We start from the raw sequence: 14193 nt of genomic DNA on the forward strand, positions 1-14193 counted from the left end.
GCTCAGTTTAGGTCGCACTCTCACTCTCTCTCTCCTCCAGTCTGCTCTGGAACGCAGAGGAAAGGAAGGTATTTATGGACCGTATTACAAACCTGAAATACACTGGAACAGTGTTATGAGATTTTCTCTCCAAGCACAAGTCCAGCTCCGTAACGGTTTGAGCGTTTGATTTAGAGTTGTGTATTGAGTAGCAACATTTTTCCAACCTTCTTTGGTTGTGTTCGGTCTGCTGTTTGACATCATGTAGCGGGATAGACTCTAAGCGCACAAGGCAACAGTGTTTGTTTGTAGGAAAATGTTAAAAGTAACATGGCAGGTTTAATCGTGTCTGTCCTGCGGTCGTTCAGGATCCACTTAGTTAAAGTGACCTAGCGCGTGCGGGGCGGGAAAACCTCACACGATGGCTGACACGTTTCCAAATGTGATTTTCCACCCGAGTCACATCGCTCACGCTCTCCTTCCTAAGATTTTATTGGAGCTGAAATCTAATTTATCATAATTCAAACATGATTCAAAGCACATGTCTTTCAGTTGTCTAAGCCATTTGTTTCATTCAAATATTTGCTTTGCTGGAGTTAATCCCACATCCAGTAAATCACATTTCAAAGCTCAGCGGCATTTCAGATGAACGGCATGATGGATGTAGACTGGACGACATGTGTGTTTTGATCAGCGATGGGCGCTTTAAGCAGGTGTCAAAACATTTCTAAACAATGAGCTTGTTTATTCTGATTTACGTTACTAGCAAACAATTTTATAGAATCGTGCAAATTAAGTGATTTACGAGACTAGCTAAATATTTTGCAGAGGAATGTAAGAATCCGAAACAAGTGTTATTGGAAACATGCTGGCACATCGATTTTGTACACTTTTGACAGGCCTGAAGGATTTTCGGTGTCATTTAATGTGTGCTAATGTTATTCTTTTAAATTGTGGCCCCAAATGTCTGCAAATTCATCAGATGTCAGGTTAGCATGCATATCGTTTAGTTTCATTTCCATAATGATGTTAGCTATATATTTAGTCTAGCTGTCAGCATTCAATACAGGGAAATCTGTAAGCAGTTTTTATAAGGAAATTTAAATAAATCGACAGTATTATAATTGGATATACTATTGTTACTCACATAATAACCACGCAAATAAAATGGCACATAGGCCGTATTCTGATTAAAGATTACGAGGGCACATACATAAAAAAAAAAAAAAAAGCACTGATAAATACTGCAGTATTCCATAAAAAATAAAAATGTGCAAAATCTTAAGGCCCGTTCACACCAAAAATAACTATGAAGATAAATATATTAGCCTCAACGATATCGCTCTGTTTATTCTTGTCTGTCACTTTAAAGGGATATTTCACCGCTGGAAAGATGAATGTGTATTTAAATTGGGTTATTTATGTAGTAGAAATGTGAAATTAGTTTAGAAGTTGGTGCCTTCTAGACTGAGAAAAGCCAAAAAATGTATTTTTGGCTCATGTGGATGAAAGACAACAACTCCCAGAATGCACTTGCTTCGCTGCCCTACGAGGCCACTCCCAAGCCACGCCTACCGGTTACAGAGGGTAGTATCGGAAGAAATGATACAACTAGGCTACTAGTTGACTCGAAACTGAAAAGAAGCCGTTTTATTGTGAGATCCCCCTATGGGCGGGTTGAAAACTTGCGGAACGAGCTCCTCCTACTGGCTGTAGTCTCTAGCCTCAGGACAAAGAAGCCTCCGGTGACGCTAAACGACGATTTTTGCGTCATCTGAGGTTTTTTTCCAGACACACAATACAAAAATCTCTCGTCTCAGGGGGACATGAGGGAGGGAAGCACGGTCATTCGAAAATACTACAGAGTTTCTACTGATACAAAGCCTAATGCTAATCGGTGAAGTATCCCTTTAAATGTTCGAGCTCTTTACAGCAGGATGGATTCTGATTGGCTGTCAATGTTTTTATCATTCATCAGCTGGATAAAAACGTTCTGAAAGTGATTCCAACGTTTCTCTGTGCCGGTATCGTTATAGCTGTGGTGTGAACTTTGCTATTTTTTAATATTGAGAACTATTTCTTTATTGTTATCTTTATAGTTATCGTCCTTGGTGTGAACAGGCCTTTACGCATCCAGATTTTGACCCAGAAAGTCTGTCAACGAATCAAAAGTGAGTTCAGCATTTTCATTGTTTAGTTTTGATCACATTAGTGTAATGACGTTCGATAAATATTTATCCATCATCTGTTGACAGAAATGTAAGGATTTGACTCAGAATTTGAAATGAAACAACTAAATTCTCAGGCTCATCGTCAGATATGATGCTTCTGTGTTTAACGTGTGAGTTTAGTCAATCACACACGGCTCCGTATGAATTTAAGCATCTGCATTATACATTGCTCTCAGTACTGAAGCAGCCGTGAAAGATGAGCGTTTAAACTGCGACGGCGGAGCGGGATCCTGCTATAGCAGAACAAAGGATTGCGTTTCTCTCCCTCTCTGTACTAACAGCATCCTGCACACTGCTCCTCTGTGACTCCAGAGCGAAGGCATTCCCGCTCTGTCATGGGAAAGTGTTCGCGGAGGAAGAGAAGAGCTCTTCCACTCCAAATCTCCTTTTGTCTGAGGACCCTTAATTGGGCCCCTCTTTGAAAACCAAGGTGCTAAAAGAGGGACTTGAAATTTATTTTTCCCCATCAATTAAACAAAATGAACAATATGTTCTCAGAGAAAGAAAATCTCCTCGTCGTCTTGTACACCTGAAAAAAAAGCTTGTCTTTTTTACACGCGCACACACACACACATACACACAGAGGCTGTGGGAATTTTCTCGTCTCCCCTAGTGCCGGAGATATTGGTGCCCGTGTAAGAGGGGCCTGTATTTACAAGGCTTAGCGTTGTCGGAGCGGCTGTGGACGGTGGAGATAACCTGACTATTACAAGCTTTGTGTCTGTGCTCAGAGATGGCAGTCAGCTGCCTCTTATTAGGCCAATTTAATTAGACTCATTTCAATAGAATTAATTAGTGCAGTGCCACAAGATTTAAAAAGGAAGGTGATTGAAGTCGTGTGTTTTTTCTCGCCTCTATTAAAAGCATTGTTTCATAATTTAATTTCAGAAGTACTTTAATACGATCTTGGATCTTTTAGCTGTGTGGAAAAGCTGTCTGAAACCATTATAAAGGTTTTGCACTTGCATTATTCTCGTAATTGCACCGCATGCTGGTATAAATGTCACAAGTTTTTCATTTTAAGTAAAATGTAGAGTTTTTTATTGGAACTTTTTATATACAGAAGCCCAGTTTTTACAATCCAGTAAAAGAAGTGAGACCAATAGCACGGTTTGAATGATCATTACTGCTAACTAGATTTGCGGTGGTATTTTATGAGATTTCTGGTAAAAAAAAACAAAAAAACAAGTAGTTTGTGAGAAGAAACCTTCATTCTTTTGCAGAGGATTTTAAATTCATGAAATTAAAATGGACCCAGTTTACTTTTGAATAAATGTCTCTGGAAATCATGTAATCAAGGCCTTACAGGCAGAGAAAAATATAATAACATTTTATTTTAAAAAATAGATAAAATTTTAATCAGTAATATAGCACACTTTTCAGATCGCAATCACACTGCTGTTGATATGAATATTTTATCAATATTCTTTATATTCTGTTTCATGTTTCAATGCTGTTTGTTGAGTTTTCTCTATGGGAATTTTCTGGGTTCATACAAGTTAAGCTCAGCATTTGTTGCATCGATTATTGGAAAATTAATTTAAAAAATGCTAACATTTCTGGTACACTAAGGCAGTTACTTGACATGTTAACATGTGACTAGTGCTATAGGGTAGCTTTCAACTTTGTTGCAATGATGACAAAGATACCACAAAGGAAGTTGACCTAACTTCCGTGTTTACATCAAGCTAGCAGGTATTTTGCCCGACTGTTGTCTAGAATCAACAGAAGAATATAAATGTCTTGTCTGCATATGTTATCTGATGATGAAAACCAGCCAGAAATAGTCTAAACAAAACCCGTCTGCTACAACTTAACCTGACAACACGCCTAATGTACTTGAACACCCGCAGATATATAGACTAGACATCCCACTGCGAGTGTGCCGATTTTGTCAACTTTATAACACAAATAATACACGGTTTAAGAATTAATGTAAGTGCTTTAACAAAAATATGACCTTTATGTTTAGATCTCACTCTAATTGTGATTTTTGCTGTTTTAAATGAAACGAAGAGAGTTGAAATAATTTTCTGTGGTAATTTGTATGCATCAAATGCTATCCAGTGAGCTAATGCAGATCATTCCTGAAGTGTTAAATGTCAAGCACATCTTCAGAGGGTAAAGTTGTTTTTTTTAAAAAGTGTTTGTTGTTCCTTTTATAACCTGGCTCTCGAGCGGTTGTGTTTTGTTGCAGTATCAGCGGCGCGGTGAGCTCAGTCTCACTCTTTAGAACCGGTGATAGCGGCTCTGCGGGAACGACTGCACACGTGCTAAAGAAACACGTCCTCTGCGCTTCATTCTACAAATGTCAATGCTACCAAACAACAAGAGACCCCTCTCTGTCCTGGACATGTGTGTGTGGATGGGATAAACTCCTCCTGTTTGATTTAGATTTTTTTTCCCTCCATCTGATTCGGCAGTACAAGGCCATCCGGCGCTCTGTCAGATATAAATGTTGCTCTTTGATATACACGGGAGTCTAAAAGATGCTGGTATTTGCGACTATAAAATGTCTCATCTCAGCACGGCAGCTTTACGTGTGAAATGTACATCTCTAGAACATTTGATATGGAGATAAGTGGAGAAATTTGAGGAGATTTACATATTCCACTCTTGCTCCGCTCTATGTGGTAGGTAAATTTTTAATCAGTACAGAAGAAAAATTCATTTGCTATCCCAGAAAGGAGGAGCAGTACCAGAGGGATGCTTACAGTTTCATTAGTCGTGTTTTGTCAAAACAGCACCAACTGCCAGAGCTACAGAGAGAGGAAATAATGGGGGGAAAATACAGGCACCAAATATTCTGTATACAGGAAGTTCATAGTTTGTGAGCAGGAAACCAATGGTGAACGTTGCAATCAGAGTATCGTGAACGCAGTGATGTGAGATGGCTCACGCTGAGTCTACACTGCAAGCGACCAGCTTGAGGCCGTCTGCACTGAAAGCGCATAAGATGCACGTCACCACAGAATGTTTACTAAATGGGTTACTAGGTTGTGTTAGAAAAGGTTCTAGTGCTCAAGCAGAGATGGGTTTTCCAGTGGCAATACCAAGAAGCGGATTAGAAGATGACTGATACAATGGCAAAAGTATGGTGCTTTAATTTCATTAAATCAATTGATATTTACATGTATAGCCTATACTAATATTGCTATAAATTTTCTAAAATATTTGGAAGCAAATTGTGCATTATGTATTAAAACGGCTGTTTTTGAGCTGACACGAGAGAGATGTCAGTAATGGCAAAATATCATTTGAGTTGGCCCAGTGCTAGTTATAACTAAACATTTTTAGAAAAAGATTATTTAGTACTCTTGGTCAGAGACCAGAATATGGTTTTGATTCCAATTCCATTGAATGATTATTGTGCCTTCATGATTTCATTAAGAACTCTTTTAGTTCAGTGAATCAGTAAATCAGGAGCCTCTCCAACCGATTCAGTCAGTGAGTGAGTCATTTAGCTTTTGATTCTTTTTGACTGGTTTAATAAAAATAATCAAATACGAATAATTCGTTCACCACTAATCACAAGTCATACAAATACATCTGAATAGAATTTATTTATATAGAATAAATAGAGCAAAATAAATGATATTAAAAAACTATTACTATAAAATAAAAATATTTATAATAAATATAATAATTATAATTGAGAATGGGGTTTTATCTGCAGGTATACAGATGTTCAAGAACTATTAATGGTGTCATGAACTATTAATGGTGCCAATATAAAAAAAATAAACCAGTTCTGAATGAGAACCAGTTTTTGTTTCCCAACCCTAGTCTCACTGTATCCGTCCAGTGAAGGCATGATGTCAGATTTCTGGAAATGCTGCAGCACCTTGCACCATCTCTCATCTCTCTCTTTCTCTCTCTCGCTCTGTTGTGTTCCTGCTTTCAGGCGAAACTTTGCCTGGAGAATTTTAGATGTGAATCGCATCGATATCCTCTCGGAGAGTTTGATTAATTATATAAGGCACCGTTCAGGGACGCGTTCCCGCAACCTGTTTAACTCGGAGGGAATTCGGCATGCAGACAGATGGAGGGAGTGATGGAGGGGAAGAGAAAGGCGTTCTTGCCAAACCTCTGCTGAGGGGGAAACAATTTAGAGTGTTAGGAACTGCCTGATAAGAGGTTAACAATAGTGCGAGCTTTCCTTCTCTTCTCTCAGAGCCGTGCGGGACCATAGGGAGGAATCCAGCAGCACCGCCTGACAATCACCCGCTCTAATGTATTCATATATGGAGACACGGGAGCGTTCGCACGCCGCTTTACTGAAGTGCTCCATGAGAACGTGCGGAGTTTGTTTCTAGGGAGTGGAATAAAATGTTAAAAAGAGATGAATAACAAAGTAAAGAGCAAAATGAAAGTTTTCTTAAAAGTCTTTTGGGCCTCTGTGGCTCGTATTTGCTAAAGAAACGCTCGCTGGCAGCGCATCAAACAGCAGCTTTCTAAATTGACTGCACCGTTTTTGGAGTGCGCTAACTTTGCAGAGACGTATTCTTGGTCACTGTTCTTAAAGGCAACATGAAATTGACTCTGTTCGCATTATTGTTTGTTTTCATAATCTTTCATCAAAAAGTAATTACTTACTACTACTCTGAAACAGCTTTTCTTTTCTGCTGACATAGCCAAATCTGCTGGGGTGTGAAAAAGAATATTAAACTAGATTTTTGTGAAAAAAAATAAAAAAGTAAATGGTACCACAGCGAGTTGTCTGTGTTGCTATAAGGTGTTCAAGTGGATTGATATTTATCGCATAACAGTCTACTGCATTCTTAACTCTTTAAACCACCAGCGTTTTTTTAAAAAAAGTTGCCCATCAAGATTTTTGATCATTTTCTCAAAAGTTTCATGGCCCCCAGAATATTTGTTGTATGAATATCTGAAGAGTTTGGTTCCAAAATGCGATAAACTAGCCTGACATCGTCATACTCAGATTCTATAACAGACGTGATGGCGGTTCGGGAGGAGTTCGGGAGGAGCACGTTCAAATAATCAATAAATAATCAATCCAATCAAACAATTACCATGTCTACCCTATCAGCATGAGAGGAAGCATATATTTATTCACTCTGTCAACTCACCTAACATTCCTTGACAGTTTTCACCATCCCTCCAGTCACTCTTGACTTGTTCTTCCACAGCCAGGAATACGGGGGGAGTACTTTGGGTTGGGGCCGAATACCGAGCCCGGAGCCCTCTCCTCGGACAGTACGCCAAATGTGCATTTATTCTATCTGACTTATTTGTAAGTGTGAAATCTCAATTCTCCAGTGGCAGTCATCTTTGTTGTAAACTAATTCAACCCAAACGCTTGTTGGTGACGTGGATGATTACGTTACTGTTGATCATCTGTCCATCATCGTATAATGCCTGCCCTGACAATTTGATTGGTCCGAACAGCTTTTGTTCGGGCATTATAGCTCCACAACGGATCAAGTCCAGACCGAACTTCCCGACCTAAAAATGTTGTGGGCGGGGCTAAGTTCGGCTGGCATCCAGGCTAGCGATAAACGGCATTTAAAAAAAAAAATTAGTTCCTGCAAAAATCAGTATTGTATCTGGTCGGTATTGAAAAGTACATTTGTAATTTTACGTAAAATGGGAAATCCACCGTGTTATTCTGTCATGTTTTCTCCCTTTCTTTCCAAACCGCGACAAACATGGATCTATATAGTATGCACAAGACTGCACTAAAAATGAATGTGATTTTTATTAATTGTTTAAAACTTGAAGCATAACTCTGGCATTACTCAAGCCATAGCCCTGTTGAGCAAGGTCACTGTGAGCTATTGATAGCTATTCCTTTACCTATCAATAGCTTGTGGTGACTTTGCTCAACAGGGCTATGGGTTGAAGAAAATCTTTTAAAAAAATCTTTTAGGCCTACAAGTGTTATAAAAGTGATACTATAATATGTGAATCTTCTCTACAGTGTTCTTAATATGACAAAGTACGTGTTTTTGTCTGTGAAACGTACTAAAATATTATACTAATATTACTATACTAATAAACTTACTATGTCGTGTATTTTCAACAGTTTCAATATGAAAAATAACTTTTATATTGATTCAATGGATTAATTTCATTTTGAAAAAAAAAAAATTGTCATGGATTTATTGCATTTTGGGGAAAAAAATATTTATGTTATTATAACCTAAAAATGCTATGTGAAAGTTTGAAACAGAAAATAGTGGTTTTCATCTTGCCACTTTCTTGGTAAAGAAAACACATTTTTACTCAAATTAATCAAAATGGGTTTATTGCGTTTTGGAACCAAACTCTTCATCTGAACATGCAATATATCAAAAGAAAGAACAGACCCTCTGCTTTAAAAAAAAGTTTTATTCTAGCTTAATGCATTAATATTTTAATCAACACTTGTATGTGGGTAAGTTTCATAAAAAAAACTACATTTTGAGCAAAAATTTGAAAATCGCGTTTTTTGTCAAAGACTACATCTGGATCGGATTCAGAATGATGATCAATACACAGGAGTAGATTGAGATTGAGGTTGCACAGTCCTGTACCTCGTCCTGGGTCGTAATTTTATTCTGTAATGTTTGGCAGTTTTGATTTATGCTTTTTAATGTTGAAGATCGTGTTATTTTACATATTTTTTCTTCTTTTTTCGCCTGTGTTTTGATCGGGAGATTCAGTACTCTTTCAGAATATGTGTCATAGCACCCCCTAGCATATAACAGTGAAAACACGGAAAACCTGAAAATTCCGTCAATGGTGGGAAAAGAGTTACAAATAAAGGTTCTTAATTGGAATCTATGGTTCCATGAAGAACCTTTGACATCCATGGAACATTTCCAATCATTCACATGGAAAGGTTCTTTAGATTATTAAAATGGTCTTCACTATAAAAAAAAATGGTTTGCGCAAATCTGTTCACTGAAAGTATCTTTGTGGAACCAAAATTGCTGTGAAACCCCTCTTTTGAAACCTTTAATTTAAAGAGTGTACATTTCAGTTATCCAGTTAAATGCATGAAATCAAGTCCTGTCCACCATTTTTTTCTCGAAAATGCTTTACATTATGCATGGAAAATGCATTGCGAAAGCTGTCTCATGTTGTCTTTAAGCTGTAACTGATATCATTACCACAGAGAGGTCTTCAGACATCCACACACACTTGTACATGTACACACACAGGCCATGCAGTCAGTAGACTCCCTGAAGTACAGGCCAGCTAGCGCAGATGTCCGGCCTGTTTGAGTGGCAGTGAGATGGAGCGTGTCCGACCTCTCCGTCTGTCTCCAAAAGACTATTCCCCACCCCCCTCAGATCAGCACGGCTGGCCCCGGCCCCTGTGCGGCTTCAGCTAATGCTGAAACCGAGGCCCCAGGCCTGGGTTCTCACCAGGGGCCCGCGGTGGAGCTTCCCTGACAGACTGCAAAGTACCTGCGAATGGAGTGCTTCATTCACTCAAAGAGGCCGACCCCGTGATTGCCTTTGAGTAAAGTGAATTTGCCGGGCAATGGGAATTTAGTACAGTACATTTGCACTTCGGGCTCATAGCTGAGGTAAGAGATAAAAAAGGTTGTGTAGTAGGTTATAGAGTATTTTTTCACCTCTACTTTAGGTTTCATAAAGCTAATGCGTCCCTTTGCATATAGCTTTCAGTCAGTTGTCAGGTTTTTATTGGATTCTACTTTGTGGGATTCTTCTTGGTGAAGAGTGTTCAAAAGCCCTCAGGCACTGAGACTAGCAACAGGAATACACTTGTGTGAGGCCGTCAGCTGATTGGCTGACAGGTCGAAGCATCTCTCATTCCACCCAGTGAGACTTTAGGGAGAGAAGCTTCCTGTGCATGAGAGGCTTCTTGCATAATAGCCTCTCTGTTAGTTCATGCATGTAGTCTAAATAATGCTAAACTAAGAAAAGATATATCATAGAAAGCTATTTTCATTGTGCTTTTGATATTGAAGAGTTTGATTTAAACGTTAAAAGTGTAAATTCTCCCTCCCCAGTCCACAACTCTGCAGTGTTCACTGCTCTTTACATACTCAACAGGGAATTTCTGTAAAGTGTGTGTGTGTGTGTGTATACACACATACATACATTATATTATTAATATTAAAATGTTGTGTGTGTATATTTATATATATATATATATATATATATATATATATATATATATATGTATGTGTGTATATATATGTATATACAGTGTTTCCCCTATACATTTTTCCAGCAGCGGTGCTGTTACGTGCCGGAGGTTACCAAGCCGCTCGCGGGGGGTCCGGGGGCATGCACCCCCGGAAGATTTTTTTTTTTTAAATTACCCCTTAAACCACGATTTCTGGCCAGTTTTGTGGATAGAAATGGACATTTTGAGACATACAAATTTGACATACCATCAACAGAAGGCATGATTATTGCAGCACGTACCTTGAACTGGTCACAAACAGGATTAGGACAGGATTATTGTTATTTGTTTTTCTTTTGTGTTAATTTTCAGCTGTAAGGTAGAAATTGATAGTGGAAAAATGTTCTTTTTTCTGTAACACACTTTAGCACTTAGATACATCATCATGTAACCAGTACTTTAATTTATTTTATCCTGTAGACATTTTGAACATTAAAATCCAAATTAAACTTTTCATTAGTTTAAAAGATGACTAGCTTGCATAGCCTATTTTACTTCACTAACCTCCAGTGATTAATCGCAATTGATCGCATTTCCCCCAAACTTGTAATCATCCATATTTAAATGTAGAATCACTAATTAAATAAAAACAACACACAAAAAAGGGGGGAAAAAGAAAAATGTCCACACAAATTGGACAGAAAATAGCCCTATATTAAAATATAAAACATCAATATATTATTCTTCATTCAGTTCTATGCAACTTTAACAGATTTATTTGTTGACTAGTTATCAAAATAAAGTAGTCATACAAAGCTATTATTACCAGAGCATGTGATCAGAGCAGGTCATTACCATTGTTGCCCAGCATGGCTATACCAGCTCAGTAAACAGAAGTCTACTACTGAGAAATTTCACGTTATTTGAGCGGACTTTGCTTTTCCAGTGCGTGATCGGTAGCCTACATGATCGGAGCGTTTGGGCCGTTAAGGAGCAGAACGCACAGCGCAAACACAGAGCGGAACATTGAGCAGAGAGCGCAGTACGCGGACACACGCACGGAACGGAGAGCGCGGCGCAAACATGGAGCGGAAAAGACCCGCACGTTAAGTTACTAAACAAGCTGCGCGAGAATGAAACCTGATCGCCGAACACGGAGGGGCGGGACGGCATATTTTCCATAGACAGTAAAAAAAAATGGACACAGCGACCCCATTGACTTCAACGGAGAAAAGTTCGTACCGCATTCTCCTTTCCTCAAGTGCTTGCTCGCTCTCTCCCGTGGCGTCTGTCATTGCTATGCAACCATGAAGAGAGGCGCGCCTGAGAAAACGAGCGCGCCGCGTCGCTTCTATATGAGCGCGCTTGCCGCGCGCCCACATTTGAAATATTTGCATGTGAACGTGAATGTGAAGTGAACGGCCCCTTATGGCAACGTGACATTAGCCTAATCAAAAATATTTCCATTTGCTCTTTCCTCCTTTGTCAACAAGTGGATTCAGAGCCATAACATTAACAGCGCCGCCGGTCGCCATGTTTCAGTGTTTTTAGGTGTGTAAGTGAATGTCGTGATATTACTGATCATGTTAAGATTTTGCAGCGGCGCTGAAAATCCAGCGGCAGCGCTGCGCCGCTGCTTAGTACATTGTAGGGGAAACACTGATATATGTATATGTGTGTGTGTGTGTGTATATATATATATCGCATCCAAAATAAAAGTTTGTTTTTACATAATACGTGTGTGTACGGTGTATAATTATTTTCTATATATAAATACACACACATGCATGTATATGTTTAAGAAATATTTGCATGTATATACTGTGTATATATATTTATATTATATATAATTTATATTATATATAAATATTTTATATATAAATAACACATTTTCTTAAATATATATATGCATGTGTGTGTATTTATATATAGAAAATAATTATACTCCGTACACAGACATAAATTATGTAAACACAAACTTTTATTTTGGATGCGATTAATCGTGATTAATCGTTTGACAGCCCTAATATATATATATATATATATATATATATATACATACACACACACACACACACACACACACACACACACACACACACATTTTGTATATATATATTTACTGTATATATATTCACACATTTATATTATAATATTAAAGTGTGTATAATAACATAAAATATTTAATATATATTAATATAAATTAGGGATATTATATTTATTGTTCCATTAACATTATTTATGTATTATGTATACTCTTGGATTTATTTATTTATGCATTTATTTATACATGTAACCCCCTAAATTCATTGATAAAAGGCTGTTAATTTGCAATATTAACTGTTGTGTAGCTCAAAGTTGCACTGTAATGTTCACATCTTGTGTGCATATATTGATGTATAGCATGCTATTTGCAGAAGTTAGCCAGTTATAATGAGGTCATTTACCTAAACGGTAGAAGTCTTACAGTAGCAATTCAAAGGGTCAGAGAGGGAGTGGAAAATTCTCATGTAAATCTAAATTACGACTGCTTTCGGTGCATGAAACCTTGACTAAACAAGTGTACTTAAGTGAAAAGTGTTGAATATGGCCCCTTTAATTAGTGTTTGCCCAAAGAAGAGCATTTAAACCTTCTGTGTGGTGGTTCATACCCTGTGTGCCTCTCTCTAAGCCATCTTTACCGTCACTGCCAATTGTGCCTTGTGAGAACAGTGCCAGTATTGAATGAGTTTCTCTTCTTTTCAAGTAGGTGAGGCTGGTTCCGCTAGCTGGGCTGTTTCTTGTTCTTTCTGTTGTTCTCTAGCTTAATGTTGGGCCGTTGCCGACCCGTCCTTGCCCAAGCGCACTTGTTTGCTCCCTCTCTTTCCTCCCCCTCATTCCCAATATTTTCCTCCTCCTCTTTCTCTAAACACCATCAAACTCATTTATCTCTCATCCGCAACATCTGCCCCCAGTGTGTGCGCTCATGGAGGAAGCCGTTTAGTTTAGCAAGCAACACAAATGCGATTTATTCCCAAACATCAAATGGTGAATTTCTGAAATGTGTTACAGGAAATAACAGGGCAGCGCTGTACCAGTTCACTTCAGTGCTTGAACAACATGAAACTGCATTCACAGCACATTTAATTGAGTTAGGACTACGTGTTTCTGTGCATATAGAGGATATAGATGGATGGAACAATGCACGTTATTATTTTTATTGTGGATATATGAAGAGTTCAGATACAAAAGCCTCTAAGTGCCATCTGAAATTTTCCTCTAGAATGATCATTTTTATCAAGCTCGTATATTTAAGTTCAATAATTCACTTAAATGGCAATGAAAATTACCTATTAATTGTCATTTAAGTGAAATTACTGAACTTATGTAAGCAAACATTTTTTAACCATGGTAGTAGAAACCCTGCTAATATCAGGGAATTTTAAAGTCATAAAAATTAATAAAAATCTGAAATGTCATGGAAAGGTCTTGGACATTTGTGCAGGGGATATAATAAGCTCTTTTTTATGAGGAAAATGTCATAAAACTGATTTTTAAAATCCTTCACAAATTACTATCTTGTAAGTTCATTGGTGATTTTGGTTTCATCGGAAGAACATAACCAGAAGTGACGTAGAAGTTCGTTGTTCATGGAAGGGAACTGGCAAACATTTTAGTGTAAAGTTTAATCACAAAATATACAAACAACAATGTGAAAGTAAAGTGGCAGCCCCTCATGGACTACTACCGCATAAACAAAAACCAAACAACAACATAAAGTCCCAGGCCTGGTCCTCTCTCGTCATCCACTGTTGGCGCTCCTCCTTTTATCCTTCCGGAGCTCCTGCGTGGGACTCGAGACCGGTGTGTCGTGCAGGTGTTGCTCATTAACATTCGCTCC

The 14193-nt window shown here is 38.2% G+C and overlaps 1 protein-coding gene across 5 annotated transcripts in view; it reads left to right on the top strand.

Annotated features, from left to right (window-relative positions):
- The window catches only part of npas3 (neuronal PAS domain protein 3), a 321902-nt gene that overhangs the window by 30389 nt on the left and 277320 nt on the right, over positions 1-14193 (top strand). For 2 of the 5 annotated variants that reach the window (XM_079853965.1, XM_079853966.1), the window contains exon 2: positions 2079-2150. The exons of the other annotated variants lie outside the window; for them this stretch is intronic. In XM_079853965.1, coding sequence (XP_079710091.1) covers positions 2079-2150 — 72 coding nt within the window. The remainder of the gene's footprint in view (positions 1-2078; positions 2151-14193) is intronic. 5 annotated transcript variants of the gene reach the window in all.

Source organism: Squalius cephalus (genome assembly GCF_949319135.1).
Source record: "Squalius cephalus genome assembly, chromosome: 20".
NCBI classification, from domain to species: Eukaryota; Metazoa; Chordata; class Actinopteri; order Cypriniformes; family Leuciscidae; genus Squalius; species Squalius cephalus.